Genomic DNA, 20,060 nt, shown 5'->3' on the forward strand with positions numbered 1-20,060 from the left:
CTTTCTAAGTAACAGTAATAACAATACATTATTTTTCAAAATTACTAACAAATAACGAATTTACGAACAAAAAAAAAAGGTAATAGTAACGCGTTATTTTTATAAAGTATCACTTTCAATCTTGCGAATGAATATATGTATATGTTAAAATCATTGATACTTCTTCGTTTTTTGTCATGTTTTTATTTTGGATCACATTTGTTTTCAGTTGAATACCCTAGTAAAGCGCGTAGAGCCAGAAACTATTAACGGCCGGACATTATGGATGGTGACATACGAGTCATTGGAGACCAAAACAGAAACCACAAAGATTTTCGACGCTGTGGTGCTGTGCAACGGACATTACACTGTTGGTCGTATTCCGCATATTCCAGGTATCGAAAGCTTTCGCGGTAGATGTGTTCACAGCCATCAGTACAGAGTGCCAGAGGTCTATACCGGCAAGAAGGTTTGCATACTCGGCGCGTCCTGGTCTGGCATTGATATCGCCATGGAAGTCTTGCAATATGCTGATAAAGTACGCTGGCACATAAATCCCTGCACTATTAATTATCATCTTTGACAAATTTGAAGTTATACTTTCATCTTCCTGATAATGTCCCTTCCTGATAAATATCATCAGTATCAAAGGAACTCTGACAAATCTTACGAAAATTTGAATTAAATTTTCGGTTAGTATTCTCACATAAACCATGGCCCTTACATAAAATATATTAAAATTTTATCCAAAATTCAGTTCCCTGCGAGATAAAGTTTATGCGAGGTCTTTTCCGAATCTTTGTTGAGATACATAATCTTCGACCATAAATCGTACGTCATAAAGTGCTAAAAAAAACTGCCGCGTAGCAATGGCATAGTAATCCTAATCATGATGTATTTACATCATGATCTTAATCATCAACGATTCGACGCAATTTTTTTATTAATCCTTTAGTTCCCTTGGTGATTTTAGGTATATCTGAGTCATAATTTGCCGGAACAACTCAAATCGAAAATATCGAGCAATCTCGAGCAAAAACCCGGTGTCCAGTCCATCCAGGGGAACATCTTCACCTTCCGCGACAGTTCAACAGTGGAAGTGGACGATTTCATATTCTGCACTGGTAATGCATATCAGAATTCCAGTTAAACTTTCTTCATGATTCATGATAAATAGTTTCATAATTTCTTCTCAGGTTACAAATTCACGTATCCCTTTATGTCGGCTAAAGTCGAGATACGTACGGACGACGACCATGTGGAACCTGTCTATAAGCATCTAGTGCATATGGACTATACAAATCTGTTTTTCATGGGCTTGCCCGCGATGGTGATACCGTTTCCATTGTTTCATATCCAAGCACAATATATCCTCGGGGTTCTCGAAGATCGTATTAAGTTACCGTCTGCACAACAGATGCGCGAAGAATATGAAATTGAGAAAAACTCTCTATTGGACAAAGGCATTCCGGTACCTGATTCACGATTAATTTATACAAATTTGCAGGAAAAGCTTGCATTTTGAGAGACGATGATAGATTGATATCAATGACATATACGGGGTGTCTGACATTAGGTGCACATTTTTTTTTTATCGTCAATGATCTCGGACATTATCCTATTTTAGTTCCAATCGAAATTAAAGAAACAAGTGTAAATTTTATTAAACAAGGAAATTTTTTTTCGATTATACGTATACAAGAGATCATCAATTGTGTGGTTTGGACTTACTTTTAATTTTCTCTCCATGAACACTCCAAACTTCAATTACATAGGTGCATCACTATTTATAGGTAAGTAGAGCGAACTAAATTGAATCAGAAAATCCTCTATCATAATAATCCGAGTTCTACTGTATTCACACTTTTATTTATTCATCAATAAGTTTTTATTGCGTAAAAACAATAGTTTTTTCGAAAATATTATCGGACAAATAATTCCGTCGAGAAAAAATTCCGAAATTGTTCGGAATCGGATATGTTTATTAGACACTTTGAACTTGTTTTCATATGCTGTAGTTTTGATATTGTATGAAGGGACACCCTATATATGTCGTTGATTGACAATAAATGATGATTCTTTCAGGGAAGATACCTTGATATAACAATCACGACCTTGGTAAACAATTTTCTTAAAATTCTTTATATAATTTTTCAGAATTTTCCATATAAATTTAAAAATTTTTCATAATTCTTATATAGTTTTATATAATAATCTTAATAATCTAAATATCTTATATAGTTTTTACAACTTTTTAGAAAATTTCTCAACTTTTTTGTATAAATTGGAACATTTTTCAGAAATATTGAAAAAGTCTATTCTAGAATTCTTTATATCTGAGTTACGAAATATTTATAAATTTCTCATTTTATAATTTCCAAAGAAAACTTATAAAATCTGAAGAAGTTTTTGAGATATTTTTCAGAAAAATCTTTAATAAATTTATAAAGAGAAAATTAAAATATTATGATATGAATTTTTTATCAGGTTAGTATCCTAGATTATCAGACAGACACGAATATAGCAAATCGGTTTACTATTTAATAAAAGAATTACATAAAAGAATTTTCCATAAAATTAAATTCTTAAAAAATAATTGACTAAAAAAATTATGAATTTTTTTTTTTCAATAAAGTTTTTTCAGTAAAGTTATAATCAAGATATAACATAATTCAGAATTTTTATATTCAGAATCTTTAATTACACAATAATAATTTAGTGAATTACAATTACGTCTAATCTAAAATAAAAATGATTTTTATTATGTGTAATTATTACTATATACATACCAAAGAATCAATCTCATAATTGGCCATTATGACAGCTAATCAGAACTCTTAACAATGATTGTGCTTCTCTGGTTATCTAGAACTTTATTCTAGATAAGAGATCTTGTTGAATTATAACGTTTTTCTTTGTCCCTAGCTGAGACACATTAACAAGTTAAAGGACAGACAATGGGCTTACTATGATCAACTTGCAACTGCTGCGAATGTGACAGGCTTCCTACCAGTAGTCAAGAAGGTTATGACTCACGTTTTGCAAATGCGCGAAGTAGACTTCACTACCTACAAAAATTATCAGTATCGCATCATCGATAGCGAAAATTTCAGCGTATCTTACTGTAAACCTTGTTAGGTTCCACGCAAAGAAAAGTGAGAAAAATAAATATTATTTTATTGCAAGATGACTGTACGTATTTAACGGATACGATAAACTGTTTATATTTTTCAATATCAACATTGTTTATGCTAGAAATTTGTACATACATCGCAATTTAATACGATAAATATTTTCGATTAAGGGCAGTTCATTATAAAAATTAGAACGAAGGCTCTATTCCCGTTTATTTCAACCCTTCATAATCTTCTTTAAAAGTTGAACCGTTAATAGTCACAGGGTCAGAATGACCTCGAACGCATTTAACATTAATTTTTTTTGTCTTCAAAAAAACAAAAACTGTGAATATGGTAATAGGTTAAATGCGCTTTGGATCATTTTCATTCCAGTGTGACCATGAACGATTAATAAAAATGTTTACCATGTTTCTACACGAGGCTCACAACACTGACTTGTTATAATAATAATGAAAATAATGAAAGATACAGAAAAGATAAATATTAGTATACAAGGTTATCGTATCCATGTTGGAAAAACCAAGTATAGCCAAATATTGCTCATTATTTTCGTATGAACACTGCGCAGAATCTGCGTCGCAGATGCGGTCATATTCAAATAAATGTATATTAGATTATATATTACTAAAAAAACGAGCATTGAAACATTCGAAGTCCGATATACTTCTCATGCGATTTATTTAGTCAATTGACAATGGATTCAAGAATCAAACTGGCAAAGCATAGAGACGATATGTAATTGTCACATAATTTTGAGGGTTTTTAAAAAGAACAAAGCTATATTTTTTCGTTGCATAATCATAACAATTATTTAAAAATGTAATCTAACACATGTAAATTAAAATATATAACATAAATACAACTGTAATCTTTCAGCAATTTAACAAATGTTATACGACTGATACGTATAAAATACATATATGTACTACACATATGTAATTGAATTTATTCAACTTCCAGTTGTCACGGATACATTCAGGGAAATGCTATTAGCATGTCATCCTATCCTTGTTTTACATCTAATAAACAATATAGATGGAATGATTCAAATAGCTCTGTCTCCCCGAACATAGCCCTGCAGATTGTTCACAATCGATTCAAAATTAAATGTTATCATAATATCAATTTTTATCACTATTGTATTTACTTTAACGCTGAAAATAAAAAAATGTAGTCCATTAAAGTTAGCAACATTGTTATGTAAACGTCTTTTTTATATATAAAATATATATAAAGGACGTTTATGTATTACATTAATATATTATTGATATATTTCAGATATACAAATATTATATTCAAAGTTGTTAACATAGAGTCGTACTAATACATTATATTTATCATTACAAATAATATTATATGTAACATTTCTGACACTCGTGTAACATTTTAAGTTGTCTCGTTTGCGGTTTGCTGGGAGGATTTATGACTCCTGTGCATTGAAACAATTATTTGTCAATGTAATCAAATTACAATAATAAAAATTGCATTTGGTCAATTTGATATTGCTACAATTTCCAAGAGCTTACATCATACAGAATACAATTGAAGGATCCTATTGAAATTTACGATTTTAACTCTGGTATATTGTGTGTGTACACACACACGCGCGCGCGCGCATATCCGTTAATTAGTCATTAGATATCTTCAGATATCTAATCTATTTAAAATAACAAACATCTTATGCTGCCATACTAATACAAACATATGTTAAAAACTATAATAGGATCAATCAACTTATTCTTTCTTATTTCAGACAAAATTAATATATTGGATACGCGAAGAACAAGATCAACATTAATTATTTTATCTTTTAATAAAATTTTATAGCCCCACTATAAAATATATGGAATAAATAATATAATAGTATAAGAAATAAACAAAAAAGAATTATATGTATAAATGCTAAATAAATGAAAAAAGACAAATAAATAGGTATACTTTGAAAGCACATTTTTTTACACGGGATTACATTTGAGTATGTTACATTCTATATGCTAACGTATCATTTCTTTATCTCTCGATATATAAGATATAAAAATGAAAAAAATTCTCGCTTCTTCTATTTCCATTTGGCAATAAAAAATCGAAACATCATGCATCTTAAATTAATTAAATTATTTGAAATTGGGGATACATTACGATACACACACACACGCACGCATACGCACACACACATACACACACACACACACACGCTTTAATGACAAACAAAATTACAATTCGTCATGTGTTTTCATGTGATTCATTACGAAGTCGTACAAATCGTCGAGATTACGTGAGCCATTGTATTCTGAAACCTTGCGTCCATTACGATATAAGTACAAAGTTGGAAAACCATCTACCTCCTGTTCATTGCACAATTGTTTACTTACGTCGAGTGTACAATCGACTTTGATAATGTTTACATTGTCGTTGCCGAAGAACTTCTTACCTAATTCTTCCCACGTGGGAGCCAGACGTTTGCAATGTCCGCACCAGGGTGCGAAGAATTTGACGAATGAAAGACCCTTTTCAATACCTTGTTTGAAACTATCAGCTGTCAAACTCAATATAGCATTCGGGATTCCGTCAGTATTTTCAAGCTTCCGGCTTGACTCATTCTCTGCATTCTTACCCAGCATCATTGACACATAAGCTTTCAACTCTTCGTGAGTACGTTGACCAGTATATTTATCCACCTAGAAATTTATATCCCATTAAATATTCCATCAAAAGTTCTTTTATGTAAAAGAGAATAGATTTATTTGCGTTACTTGCGTCACTTTTTACATCTTCATTTTTTCTCTTTTTAACATCCGAACATACATACATTTATCTCATTTTAAATGCAACAATTTTTGAGAATTTTTAACGAGAACAGACTTAATGTTTACTGAAATAATATAAAGAATTCCCTAAGAATTCCTGGATTTTCTATTAAAAATTCTAGGTAAAATTAAAGAATTTTTTAAGAGTTCAAAACAAAAAAGAGACTTATAGAGACCTCAGCTAAAATTATACACTGTAAACATCTTATATAAAGTAATTTCAGTTAAAAAACATAAAATAAAATTTGTACATTAATTTTTTTAATGAATATTTTCTCACAAAAAGAAATTACTACAATAGTGTACCAGTGCAATAGTGATCAAATTTACTATTTAGTGTATATTAACAGTGTAATAGTGTAGCAGTGTAGTGCTCAGTTTTTTTCGTGAGGGAAGAGATACAGATGACATAAGTGTAACACAGTGGATCATTACTTTGTCGTTTAATGTTAAATAAAGATGAAGTGATTGCTGTATTACATTGTCTCTTGCAAAAAAGTATATAATCAAACTATAAATCAAAAAGAAACCTGAAGATGCCCTTACAGGAACATCAAGCGTCAAACATTTACACAAAAGCTTATTACAATACCAACTTTCTTTATGCAAAATAATAAATTAAAAGAGGTTAAAACACTATTATCCTAACATATAATACTGAAAATTTATGTTTATTTACATTATATAATGTAAACTACAAGATTCCACTACCAATAATGTATCATGAGCAGCAAAAATGAGTTCCTTTTCCAGTATAACTAGATGGAGTGTTCCTATAACATTTAATACATTTATATGTATATGGCTTCTTAACTTCGACTTAATAACGCTGATGTTATAATTCCTACTTAAGTAAGTCGTGTTTACACGGTCAGACTTATTTTATTTCCGAGCTGAAAGAATGAAAGAATGTGAAAAATCATTTGTGTCATTTTTTTTATGTCATTTTATATGTGACGGTCCTAAGCCTTTTCACTAAACGATTTTGAGTTATTATATCGATGTAATAATTTCGTTGTAAAATATAGTGTTTACACGACATCTAACGTCAATAATTTATAACATCGACATTATGAAACTGGCCAATCACAGTCATTCCATTCTTCGAAGAAATAGCTATGTTGACCAGTTTTGTAACTTCAATTATATTATAAATCGAGCCGTGTAAATGTAATAACTATTGGATAGTAGCTGCAATGATAATCCACAGATAATGAACTCATCTAAACCTAATTAAGGGATCCTCAAGTAGATTCCTTCAGAATGTTTCTTATACTACCTACAAGGCTAAGAAAGATGGTCATGGGATATCGGATCCCAAAACCCTGATGATGGATACAAAAAGTAGTCTCGAAACTCTCGAAAAAAGGAGATTTAAACACGATGTTTTCTCGAAGGATTTATACATTATTCATTTTCGAGTCATATCAAACAAACAAATGAAGAGCAAGTGATTTCTTCTTATTAGTATCTCAAAAGAGATCAGTTCCTATAATATAAAGTTTAGCTAAATATACAAATATTCGAGAGATACTTGGAACACCTTTAATTGAAAAACTAATGAACAATGCTTTGTCTAACATAATACTGTAAGTAACAGATATTGTAACTTTTGTCTCCAAGTTCAAAATCAGTAGGAAAGCGATAATCAGAGATTCAATTCGGAAAACATGCCTCTTGAAGAACTGAAGGAAACAATTGAGATAGAGAAAGCTAATCTTATAATCATGAATCTGTTCATACTTAAATATCAAAATATCGAAACAGGAAAACCGGCCAAATCGAAGACTCTTGAGCAGTCTGCAAGATAAAAGGCGAGATATCATTATCATCGAAAAAACGATCAACCTAGTTAAATTGTAGTTACTGTTCGGCTCTGCTTCAAATGTGAATATATAGAGAATGATGATTATATAGATTAATGAGTTCTATGAGAAACTAGAAGCTTGTCTGAATTGCGCGGATGCTCACCACTCTTCGAAAAAGAAGAACGCAATGCCAACAGCCCAAAGATTAAAAGATTAAAGACATGTATTAACTGTGGAAGCCCACATAATACATAAAAGCTGCTCTGTATAGGAAGCACGTGAAAATCACAGTCATAATCAGAGTCAAATAAAAATATTTCAAATTAATTCAAATACATACCCAGCCCTGCTCATTCATTTTTAAAGATTTAATATATGTAAAATGCATGCGCATATGGCTAGCCATTGCATGCACATGTGACTACAGTACATGCGCACTGCATAGTTCGCAACATGCATATCAATATGATTAGATTTTATAATCTCAGTAATAACAAACTGTTATTAATAATATCTTGCTTCGAGATATAGCGAGATTTTTTTCCTTGTTAAATCTTTACTTTTACATAAAAATGTATCGATTGAATGTATTTTGATAAACATTTAAAGTAAACGAGATATTTTCTACATTTATCTTCTCTCAATTGCATTATTCTATAAATGGCATGACATTTATAGAATAGTATAAAAATTGGTCATTACAATTATTAATATTAATGAATTTCTATTTTATATCATCTTCTATTATTATCCTGATTTTTTTTTAATAAAAACTCGCGAGAATATATGTAAATATATGTCAAGAGAATATATGTAAATATATGTAAATACATCCGCTTTCTTTAAATTAAATTAAATTAGGTATCAAATCAATTCTCAGTTGCAATCATGTCTATTGTATACTTTTAATTTGATGCAATTAGAAAGGTAATCCATTGCGCATAATAGCGGAGGATCTCCAATCAGAAATTAAGCTCATTTTCAGCGTCAACGAGTCATGTGAATTTTTGCAAACTCAAAACTTGATTGGCTGACAGATCTCCCTACTTTCAACTCATCTGGAATAGGTTATTTTTCTAATTCCTTCATGTGCTTTTAGTTTATTATCATATACTATACGTGTTGCTTTCAATTAATTATAAGTCATAGCATTCAATAAAGCTATTATTATTATTATTATTATTATTATTATTATTATTATTATTATTATTATTACCGATTGTCGACATTTTACATTATAAGGAAAAAAAACAATATTTTCAGAAAAAAAAAAACAGAATATAAAAATAAAATTTCAAGGATTTCCTTGAATATTGATTTTCATAAAAATTTCATGATTTTCATTTTAAAAAATTTCAAAATTTCAGGTTTTCCAGATTTTTTTCAGATAGTAAGCACTACCTTGTAAATAACTATTCTTTGTGGGAAAAAAAATCGATAATTCAATCAATACCTTTTTTCCATCTTCAATCCACAGTAGCGTAGGATATCCCTTAATGTCAAACTGGCCGCAGATACTACGATGCTGTGTACAATCTATCTTAGAAATACTGACTACGTCATCGTTGCGAAGACTGTTGGCTAATTCATCCCAAGTTGGAGCTAATTTCTGGCAATGTCCACACCAGGGTGCATAAAACTTAACAAAATGATGTCCAGAAGATACGTGTTTTTCAAACGTATCTTCCGTTAATTCTAGTAATCCATTCACTGCTTCCGGAGGAGATGGCATGACATCTTCAACCTGGAACATATAAATTGTGACTAACAATTCAATGCAATAGCACGAAATTGTATAAAATAGTATAAAATACACACCATTGAACTACCTAGCTGATCATTAATAAAAGAAGTCAATGTAGGTAAATCACGAGTACCTCGGAACTTGATGCCTTTAGTTTCTCCAGTCTTGTAAAATTTCAATCTATGTCAAAAGACATCATAACGTTATATGTAATTGCAATACATTTCAAGATAATTTACAAATAAATCTGTATAACACTACACGCATAAAGATATTATCAGATATAATTATGGCACGCATAAATTAAAAATCAATTTTCAAAAAATCTGTTTCGGACAAAAGTTAAGTTAGATGGCAAAAATGTATTACGTAGGATAACCAGTAACATCTTGCTCGCTGCACAAAATGCTCTCGGTTGTGCAATCCACCTTGGCGATTCTTATATTACTGTCCTCCTCATTCGAGATCTCTGCCAACTGCTCCCACGTGGGACTAAGTCTTTGACAATGCCCACACCTTATACAGAATATTCCCAATTAGATTTCATCATTCAATTAACATAAAAAATAATATTCGTGCTACATAAGTTTTATCTTATTTTATATTATTCTAAGAAAAATAGATTTATTTTTTAATTGAAATAAAAAATAGCATGAAACACATTTGTTTTATTGAATTGATTAATTACAATGGATATGTAAAGTTAACATTCCAACTTTAGATCTCTGATTAGAGTTGTAGCTTCCATTTTGGGTTAAATAGCCTTGTAGATCAAAAACTTGAAGTCTTTTAACATCATATTAGAGTAAGATAAATTTCAAAGTTAGAAATTGATTGAAAACATTTTTTTTTCGACATGTTTTACCAAATCTAAAAAAAATTTGAAAAAATATCGAATATATTGGATAAGAAAGTTTCTTTATATTTTTATGCAAAAGTTTTTCATTTGCTGCGAAATTTTCGTTACAATTATATAATAATTCGTTACAATTATATAATAATTCGCTAGAGCAAAGTTTCAGTTTTAAGAACCTGTTTTTTTAATTGTGGTATGATTTTTATCAGAATTATGAGAAATCACAGTCAGAATGCTCCTTTACTTAACTCGCGAATAACTCAGGAACAAAAAATCGTAGAAACATTTTTTTTTTAATAATTTTGTAGGGAAAGGTTCAAGCTTTCACGATAGGTACTCAAAAATTTTTCGTAAATTTTTTTTTGGGACATGAAAAACCCCCAAAGTGAAAACAAAATTTTTTATCAGCTCGTAGTTTTTTAATATGTAAAAATGATCAAACTCACAGAAACTCAAAAAATATAGTAATCTTTCAAAAATAGAGATTTCAAGCTTTAAAACCTCTTAAATTTTAATTTCATTCATTTTTAATGAAGATATTGTACAATTTTGAACTAAAACAAAAAAAAGATTAAACTTTCTCCTCAACCCAATAATATATAATAAGCTACTGAATTATTTAAAAAATGGTCCTTCAGATCATATAAAAAATGCGATTTTTAAATTCTTGAGTTTTTTAAAAACAGAATTTTGAAATCACGAATAACAAAAAAATTCTTACTCTAATCTTTTTGATATTCATATCCATACTCTATATCCTTTTTGGGATCTTTATATTCTTTTTTTTAAATTTTTGTAAATATCCGTTGAGATGAAGAAGAGAAAAAGATACTAATGAAAAATCACATTTTTTTGATATCTCGAAATGGAAGCTTTTGTGGAATGAAACTTCATATAAAATATTCTTTCATTTGGGTTTGTCTTGCTTCCTGTGGCAATCAATTACATGCAGGGTCTGAAATCCCCTTTGTTGCTGCACATTTTACATTTAATCACATGTAATACAAATGTATTAAAATTTTAATAACATATTAAATAATACATTAAAATCAGAGAATAGAAGTAAGGAATCACATCACATACAAAATTATATTACATAATCATATTACATAATCATAACATAAGGCTCTTAGACCAATGAGCATTTTATGTAAATCATATGGCATCTTTATGTTAGATGCTTATTGGTTCAGCCTTAAGATGATTATGCAGCTAATATATTAGGTGTACAACTTTGCTTCCGCCGTTTTTTTCCGAAATTCGAAATTCGCTTTATTGTAAAAAACTGGTTATACATTTATGATTCAAAGTATTGTCCATCGCTGGCCACTACTTTCTCCCATCTTTCGGGTAGCGTACGAATCTCGCGTCGAAAAAACTGGTCATCTTTTGAGGCTATCCACGAATCGATCCAATTTTTTACTTCTTCATAAGACCGGAAGTGCTGGTCAGCCAGGCCGTGTGCCATTGATCGAAACAAGTGATAGTCAGAGGGAGCAATGTCTGGAGAATACGGCGGGTGGGGTAGGACTTCCCATTTCAACGTTTTCAAGTATGTCTTGACCACTTTCGCAACATGGGGTCGAGCATTGTCATGCTGCAAAATCACTTTATCGTGTCTCTCGTTGTATTGCGGCCGTTTGTCTTTCAATGCTCGGCTCAAACGCATCAATTGCGTTCGATATCGATCGCCTGTGATTGTTTCAGTCGATTTTAACAGTTCATAATACACTACGCCGAGCTGGTCCCACCAAATACAGAGCATGACCTTGGACGTCAAAATCACCGTTCTTGAAGCGTTGAAACCACTCACGACACGTTCTTTCACTAATAGCGGCTTCACCATAAGTAATTGAGAGCATTCGTTGAGCCTCAGCCGCAGATTTCTTCATATTGAAGCAAAAAATTAAAACCTCCCGCAAATGACGAGAATTTGGCTCGTAAATTGACATTTTCAATCGAGAATAACTTTATGATGTAGACACAAATCGACTAATGTTTCTATGGGGTTATGTTGACAGATGCTCAAGTTTATTGTATGACGTCTATGATCTATTTATTTCGACCACCACTTACCGCTAAAGCCATCTATAGGAAAACGGCAGGAGCAAAGTTGTACACCTAATAATATAATTTTGTGTATAATGGCCTTAATTCGTTAGAGAGCGTTTATATTGGCCGTAACCGTATGCCGTAATCTTGTAAAAATTGACTAATCATCTTAGAGTATTCCCCTCTTATCATCGAATGACAGGGGAATATTTGTAATTAGTCAATATTTACAGATTATAGTATACAGCATAAGGTTATAGCCAATATAAATGCTCCCTTATTTGTAGCGAAATTAGAGTTACTTTGTTTTGATAATTTTACTGATAACTGCATTATCTCTTTTTCGGTAATTCTAACAGTAACATAGTTACATTATTTTTTATAATAGTAATGAATTTTACAGTTACTTTACGATTGAACATGGTTTGATTGGACACAAGCCATTCATAGCGCTTGAGATTAGAAAGCCTCTAGGCATTCGTCCACTGTGATTGGTGATCAACGATTTTAAAAAACGAAAAGTTACTTTTAAAAATCGATAATTAGTAACTGTAACTTGTTACCTTTTAACAAGTTACTATTACTACTAATTGTCGATTTTTAAAAGTAATTTTTCATTACTTTTTTTAAATCGATGATCACCAATCACAGCGGACAAGTGCCTAGGGGCTTTTTAATTCACAAACTTGGTGTGAGAAATAAAGAAAGAAATTAACCAATCACAATCAAATATTCTTCTCACATTCGACTGTGATTGGTCAATTTTTTAACTTTACTTTTTATACCAAATTTACTCGGCATATTATCGATCAGGACTAAAAATCTAACCAATCAATCAATTGATCTCCTTCCATTTGATTGATTGATTAATTGTTACAGCTTATAACTTACTACCATTATAGACAGCCCTCAATTTTTCGTTTGTACAATTTTATTGCTAGAAACTTTTTTTGCTAGATTCATTGATTTCATGCAAAAATATGTCGAATGGACCTACTTTTTATCAATGTCAGACGTGAGATAGTTCAACTCAACAATTACCAAAGCAAGTATAAATTGCACACTGTCTTTTAATTATAAAATAAATCAATTCTTTAAGAAACAATTTATAGCATGACTATATAATCAGAATACATGTATTTCTTTACCATGGCGCATAGAACATGACGAAGTGATTTTTCTTGCCAACTTCGATGGAAAAGTTATCGTGGGTATACCGAAGAGTATGTGCATCTTCGTCATGACCATGACTAGTTTGACTTAGTACAAACAGAAGAAGCAGGATCCACCGCTTAGACACGCAATCTATCATCACGAGCGACAGCATCGTTCGCAAAACGAGAAATTATTCAAGCCTGTTTAGACGATATCCCGTCGGGAAGAACAAGAAAGCACAACGATCTTCAAGATTTTTCAACGATTTTTCGACGAAAACCTGTGACTTTTCCTGCCGGGGCTCAAAAAATCGTCAATTGTGACAGCACCATACCAAGTGTGATCTTGAAAAAAGGTCCGCGATTCACAATCACAACTGCTCATAACATCTTGCTGGAGATAGACGGTATCTTGCCGTCGTATCACGTATCAGAGATTACGGAAGAGAGAATTCTTGCAGGACTAAGGCCGTTCGGGTCTGCTCGACTCCGAATTGCCTCCGAATCACTTCGTCTATCTCAACTTTCTCGCGCGAACAGATACACATTCCGCCCAATTCCGCCTACCAATACGTTGAAAAATCAGTGATGATAACCGCGACAACTGAAATCACTGGCTGTTCTTCCACTATGACGAGTCGCGAGGATGCGATTTCGCGACGAGCGATACTATATCGATATCCTCGATATCGAAGAATTCATGATACTTATTATCATCAGAGAGAAATCTGAGAATGGATATCACTGCCTTTTCCACAATGGGGTCCATGTTTTTGTGGTTCTCTTCTATACTATTATGTGAATAAGACAAGGACATGGAATAATTACTCTGAATGTGTATCCTTGTTTAACTCGCGTAATAGTATGAAAAAGAAAATATCGACATTATTCTATAAAAATATCGACATTATTCTATGAAGTAAAAATTACAAAATTGAGCAAATTCGCTAAAGTATTTATAATTTAATTGATCAATACGTAGTAATCTTTGCTCACTTTTGTAATTTTCATCTCCTTTCAAAATCCACAATCGACTCCCAGAATGTAAGAACTACAGTCGATTTCCCTGTCGTTCGACTATAACAGGGGAATGTAGTTGGTTAATTTTTTCATTCTGATCCGGTTTAAACTCTCGATAGAAATTAGGTCGATGAAAATCCTGTTTTCTGATTGATTGCAGAGCATATGACGTACGTCGAATCCAAAGACCGGGTTCACACCTTGATGGAAAAACGGAAGCCAATCAGAACTCATGGAAGACAGAAGCAGACAAGCGAAATGTATCGCCTACTATTACTCCGATTGGCTTCCACTTTTCCGTCAAGATGTAAACCCGGCCTAAGAGGTTTGATACACGAAAAAAGTCGAGATGATCACTTTCAGGTTTCTCTCTACTCACATATCACTAGCGACCTCTCTATTGCCAACTTGGTTAGGACTAGATAAAAGTTACCAAACTTCTAGGAAAAATTTATACTTGGTCTGTTCGTGTACTTTTTGCATTTAGCATCTTCGTCTTTTCTCCTTTCAACACACTCAAATATATATCTATCTCATTTTAAGTTCAAAAATTTGAGAGGGATTTCGGACAATGCGAACAGATTTATTGTTTATGCGTGCTTTACGAGGAGCCATACACCGGAATACCGGATTTAGTGGACCATTTTATCAATCTTTTAATGAATCGGAGTCGGAAATCAAAATAGGGGCCTTTAAAAAGAAAAAAAAGTTTCAAAAGAAGAGCAGAGAAGAATATTTAATTACTTGTAGCATAGGTTATGTATAACCTGTATAACACTTGTTATCGCAGCGTTTTAGAAGTTAATTTAGGTAAAATAATTCTTTAGTTTAGTAATTTTTCAGAATAGCCTTTGATTTTGATAAAATGAGCCTAATTTCATCAAAATCAGAGGTGAGGTAGCTATTCTGAAGAATTAATTTTTTTTCATTACTGCTCATTACATTTGACGTTGCCTCGGATTCGACGATTTACTGATGTGCGGAACAGTGAACGATTATGAAATTTCACTGCTATATCGAGATCCACGATAGAATATTATCTGTCTGCTCGCAAAGAAGATCACAGTCGATCTTGGCATTCACTAAGAAATCGGTCGAAGATGACGTGTACCTGTATTTACAAACACGACAGAACAAACAAGGCACCAAGTATCAGGTAGCTAACAGTAATAGTATCTAATTGTCTGTTTTTCTAACAAACTCATTCTACAATTGCATAATCATAGTCAGTAGGTGGCTATAGTTGTAAGTATTGATCAGAGTAGAAAATTTTTATATTCGATTATAATAGATCAACTCTTATAACTATGCATTTATAAAATGAACTTTATAAGTCATTTATATAAGAGTAAGTTGCGTTCAATGGAAAAAATTAATCAGTGAACACTCGATCATTCTTTAATACATAAGAATTCAATACATAAAAAAAAATCAATCAATTAAAGTTCTTCATTTTCTTTCTTTCCATAAAATAAAAGACTAATTAATTGATTCTCTTACTTTATAAATTATGCATTATACAAAGATCTGTATTCCAGGATTTAATCTCGTTTAATTTTACATTTGAGTAAGCATAATTGTAAATGGTGGTAATTATAAAAATTGATCAGTCGAATATTCTCCTCATATTTAACTATAACTGGTTTAACTATAACTGGTCAATTCTCATGCCTATTCTGTAATAGCCATAAGCATAGTCATGATTGTAAGAATTGATCAGTCAAATATTCTCCTCCTATTCGACATGATTGATTCAATTCTTACATTTACAATCATAACTGTGCTTACGGCTATTGTAGAATAGATTTTAAGCTAAAAACATAAATAAGACATAAGCAGTGAAACGTTTCAGACAATCACAATAGAGAATCTAAGGTTTATTACCTTATGTATTCTCTATTGTGATTGGCCATTCGTTTATTACTCAAGTCTTATTGCCTTAATTTTTCTATGTGCTTCTGGCTTTAAGGGATCTATACATACTTTCTATAATCTGTAAAAAATGTACCATAAGAATTAGCCAATCACATTAAAAAAATCATCACAAATTTTGAGCTGATTGGCTAATTCTTACGATATGTCTAACGTTTAGAAAGTTTGTAGCCTTTACTTTCATTGTAGATTTTTTTAGACTTTAATATCGTTTTAATAATTTTCATATTTTCAGCAGAATCTAAATTCCATATTTCATTTTATTTTTGAAGAATATAAAATAATCATTTTTCTTTTTATTTTTAGATTGTTAATAATGTAAAACAAGTATTCACGAAGTTTATCGCCGATGGCAAAGTTACAATAAGATTGACGCAACCTTGTCACGATCTGATAATTCAGAGTGATTCAATTCAATTGAAAAGCTTTCTTCGTATATTGAATCAAATAATAAATAGACATTCTCAGCATGAGAGTCTCGTAAATCAATATACAGTTATGCCTAATGTGTTTTTCAACTCGAATCAATTCTCCATGGGAAAAGTCAAAGTTGTAGTAAAGAAAAAGTCTGAGTATCCAACCTTACAGGGTTTCCCAAGAACTACAGAGCAATTAATTTTAAGTGGACTGAGCAGAAAGTCATTTGATCGACAAATTTTGCGTTTGCAAAGTCTAAGAATTTTGGATTTGTCGGACAATAACATCTCCTATTTGCCAAAGGAGCTAGGCACCTTACCTCATCTTCAACAACTTTTACTGTCGCAAAATAATCTTGGAAAATCACCTAAATCGAAGTGGACATGGCTAGAGCAAACTGCCATTAAGCATAATTTGCATTTCTTAGATATAAGTAGTAATTTAGTAAGTATCCAATTAAATTTAAAAATTATATTAATAAAGCAGATTCTGTTGTCTATAAATTTATTATTATAATTTTTTATTATTTCACAGTTAACTGAATTGCCAACACAGATTAAAAATCTAAATGCCTTGGTACATCTAAAAATTAGCCAAAATACATTGACGCATCTACCACATAATATTAAAACTTTACGAAATCTGAGAGTTTTGGATGTAGCAAGAAACCGTTTGTCGTATTTACCAGTGACTATCACATATCTGCGATTACAGCTTTTAGATGTTACAGAGAATCCGTTTATGGAATCCTACGACATTAAAAATGATGTTTGTGGAAATGATAGTGCAATGACAGTAAAGATGACAAATCTTGTTGAATGGTCAGCTAAGAGCATTCTAAAGTCTAGGTTCTTGTTTTCTTTTTTTTTTATTTATATCGTATAATTAAATACTTGAAATATGTGATGAATGGATCAAGATAATTTTTATATCTTATATAGGATAACGTATGATGCAAGTATAATACCATATACATTGGTGGATTATTTGGATGAAGCAAAATGCTGCTACCTATGTAAAACTGCTTGTTTTGATTGTTACGTAAAGAAGCTCATATATGTACCTCTACCATGTGCCGAGATAAAAAAGTCGATGCATACAGCTTTTATATTTGAAGCTTATTTCTGTTCGTTACTCTGTGCTAACAATATCCTCTGTAAGTCAAAATAAAACACTTTAACACGTCTAATTTTCTGTTTTAAAACATGATATACAAAATATGTGTATTTCAATTTATATTTTTTATTTAATTATTTTGAATTTATATTTATTGTTTGTATTTACTACTGAGATAAATTGATATAAACATTATTGATCAATACTCTAATATAAATAGAATGATATAATTGTATATTTAATCATCTTTGTGTATATCTTTTTATATGTCATTGTATCTTGAATTATTAATTTTATTAATTGTATAAATTTATTAATTGTATACAATAAATTTTGCATTTATAAATATGACAATTTATTTTTAAAGCTCTGAGTAATAATTTGTGTAACATTATTTTTCAAAATGAAAATATAAGATAATAATTCATATTTATAGTGAAATTATAACAATCTAGTCTATTCTGAAAGACAGATGTATAAAATATTTTGTAAAATCATGAAAAAAAAATAAATTTTACTATTCACAAGAAAGGATTTTTTTTAAATACAAAATCATGGATAATGATTTCTCTTATGCAGGATTTACAATAGGAATGCGTTCAGGGAAACGCTAATAAACATGACTTCATCAAGGATCATAACACAAAAAAACTTAAAACACTAAGACCATAGATTTATAGGATATAGGAGTGTTCATACGAGAGTAGAATTCCTCTAATAAGAGTTCCATCATATTCAGAAAACGAAAGTGATAAGTAAAACAGTAAAATAGCTTGTTATAGCTTGTTTTTTCACTTTGACTGATATTCGTGCATGACATGCAAAAAACTTAAAGCAGTAAGACACTATCATAAGACACTATCTTAAGTTCATAAGTTAGTCTTTCTGCTATGGCCCATAGTCGATTTTTATATTTGAAGCTGTCAACTACAGTCTAAAGATATCATAAGCCAATCAGAAGGATTAACATATATTAACATCTTAAGACATTTCTCAAGACGATTTTGAAATAAGAACGGACTATGAATATCGCTCTTTATCTCATACTTGTTCCCTATTAATGACGGATGCGCACATGAGTGCAAGATAGGTGTTTTAACTCTTACTACAGAAACTCTACACGCTGAAAAGCTGAGGACTTGATTGAAAGAAAGAGAGAAATAATCGTGGAGTAGTTCTCTCCTTTTCTAATAGTGAATTAATTGATGGCATAGACTTAAGCTCGATGTCAGCCCTTACAGGGCTACAAACCTATAGTGACGCTTACTACTGAAATAGCTTCATGTGGTATCAGAAAATAACATTTTGATACTAGAATCAAAGATAATTATTGTTTTGGTGTTCGCTCTTCTTTTCTATTTACTTAATCGTACATATTCTAAGAGTCTTCATATAAAAATTCTGAGAAATTTTCTAAAGTTATAAAATTATATAGAATTTTAAACAATTCTGAAATTTACATAAAAATTTTGAAAATTATATGAAAAATTTTAAGAAAAATTTTCGTCAGAATTATAACATTTTTCTCAGAATTTTTCATATAATTTTTCAGAATTTTTATATAAATTTCAGAATTTCTGTATAATACATTCTATTTTTATATTATTCATCAGGAGACACGGTAGTGCCTCGGCGCTAAGCCAAGCGCAATGACACTATTATGATTCCTTTACACGAGATCACGAGTTATACAGCTTATAACTTATAATTTACTCTTACATTCAAATTAAATCAGTGTACTAATGGCTTTATACACCCATGCGCTCTAGTATGTCCAATCAAATTCGCCGTAAAATACGTTTTACATATTCTCTAAGAATACGTAATATTCTTTTTAAAATACACAGTTTAAAATTTGTTTTTTATTCTTCTTTTTACTCACTTTGGCTATATTCCAAATTTACTGCCAGTATTGAAAATGTTACAGTTTATGTTACGTGCATTATAGATTTTTAGTATAGGCAGTCAATTTTAATTCTTCTGTCATTTTCCTATCAGTGGCTAATGTTTCTATCATCTGGATAAATGTACCAAAATG

General features: G+C 30.9%; 3 protein-coding genes across 5 annotated transcripts in view; 2 read left to right on the plus strand and 1 right to left on the minus strand.

Annotated features, from left to right (window-relative positions):
- The window catches only part of LOC108689259 (flavin-containing monooxygenase FMO GS-OX-like 3), a 13,258-nt gene extending 9,069 nt beyond the window's left edge, over window positions 1–4,189 (plus strand). For both annotated transcript variants that reach the window (XM_018195968.1, XM_018195967.1), the window contains 4 exons: window positions 209–517; window positions 953–1,103; window positions 1,176–1,450; window positions 2,905–4,189. In XM_018195968.1, the coding sequence (XP_018051457.1) occupies window positions 209–517; window positions 953–1,103; window positions 1,176–1,450; window positions 2,905–3,117 (948 nt within the window). In that variant the 3' untranslated portion in view covers window positions 3,118–4,189. The remainder of the gene's footprint in view (window positions 1–208; window positions 518–952; window positions 1,104–1,175; window positions 1,451–2,904) is intronic.
- A 1,118-nt stretch (window positions 4,190–5,307) lies between these two features.
- On the minus strand, window positions 5,308–14,093 carry LOC108689260 (thioredoxin domain-containing protein 5). The gene is made up of 5 exons (XM_018195970.1): window positions 13,532–14,093; window positions 9,845–9,991; window positions 9,550–9,655; window positions 9,185–9,475; window positions 5,308–5,794 (listed from the first exon to the last, which is right to left on the minus strand). The coding sequence occupies exons 1-5, from the start codon at window positions 13,708–13,710 to the stop codon at window positions 5,330–5,332; spliced, it is 1,188 nt and encodes a 395-aa protein (XP_018051459.1). The 5' UTR covers window positions 13,711–14,093; the 3' UTR covers window positions 5,308–5,329.
- Window positions 14,094–15,110: 1,017 nt separating this feature from the next.
- On the plus strand, window positions 15,111–19,407 carry LOC108689241 (leucine-rich repeat protein 1). 2 transcript variants are annotated; one of them, XM_018195930.1, is made up of 6 exons: window positions 15,111–15,367; window positions 15,546–15,713; window positions 16,796–17,350; window positions 17,441–17,754; window positions 17,848–18,062; window positions 18,602–19,407. In XM_018195930.1, coding segments are annotated over exons 2-6 (1,245 nt in total). In that variant the 5' UTR covers window positions 15,111–15,367; window positions 15,546–15,554; the 3' UTR covers window positions 18,604–19,407. The 2 variants fall into 2 exon arrangements, with proteins under 2 accessions (XP_018051419.1, XP_018051418.1); XM_018195929.1 differs by lacking the exon at window positions 18,602–19,407 and having other exon boundaries at window positions 17,848–18,124.
- Window positions 19,408–20,060: the final 653 nt, after the last annotated feature.

Source organism: Atta colombica, unplaced genomic scaffold, assembly GCF_001594045.1.
Source record: "Atta colombica isolate Treedump-2 unplaced genomic scaffold, Acol1.0 scaffold261, whole genome shotgun sequence".
In the NCBI taxonomy this organism is placed as follows: Eukaryota; Metazoa; Arthropoda; class Insecta; order Hymenoptera; family Formicidae; genus Atta; species Atta colombica.

What these genes read in the sequence shown, in the direction of transcription:
- LOC108689260 (XM_018195970.1), bottom strand. Translation starts at nt 13,710, where the DNA reads ATGCTGTCGCTCGTGATGATAGATTGCGTGTCTAAGCGGTGGATCCTG. An exon ending in GTCATGTTCTATGCGCCATG is followed by an intron (nt 9,992 to 13,531) that starts GTAAAGAAATAC and finishes ATTCTGTATAAG; the next exon opens with GTGTGGGCATTGTCAAAGAC. An exon ending in GATGTTACTGGTTATCCTAC is followed by an intron (nt 9,656 to 9,844) that starts GTAATACATTTT and finishes CTTTTGACATAG; the next exon opens with ATTGAAATTTTACAAGACTG.
- LOC108689241 (XM_018195929.1), top strand. Translation starts at nt 15,555, where the DNA reads ATGAAATTTCACTGCTATATCGAGATCCACGATAGAATATTATCTGTC. An exon ending in AACAAGGCACCAAGTATCAG is followed by an intron (nt 15,714 to 16,795) that starts GTAGCTAACAGT and finishes TTTTATTTTTAG; the next exon opens with ATTGTTAATAATGTAAAACA. An exon ending in TAGATATAAGTAGTAATTTA is followed by an intron (nt 17,351 to 17,440) that starts GTAAGTATCCAA and finishes ATTATTTCACAG; the next exon opens with TTAACTGAATTGCCAACACA.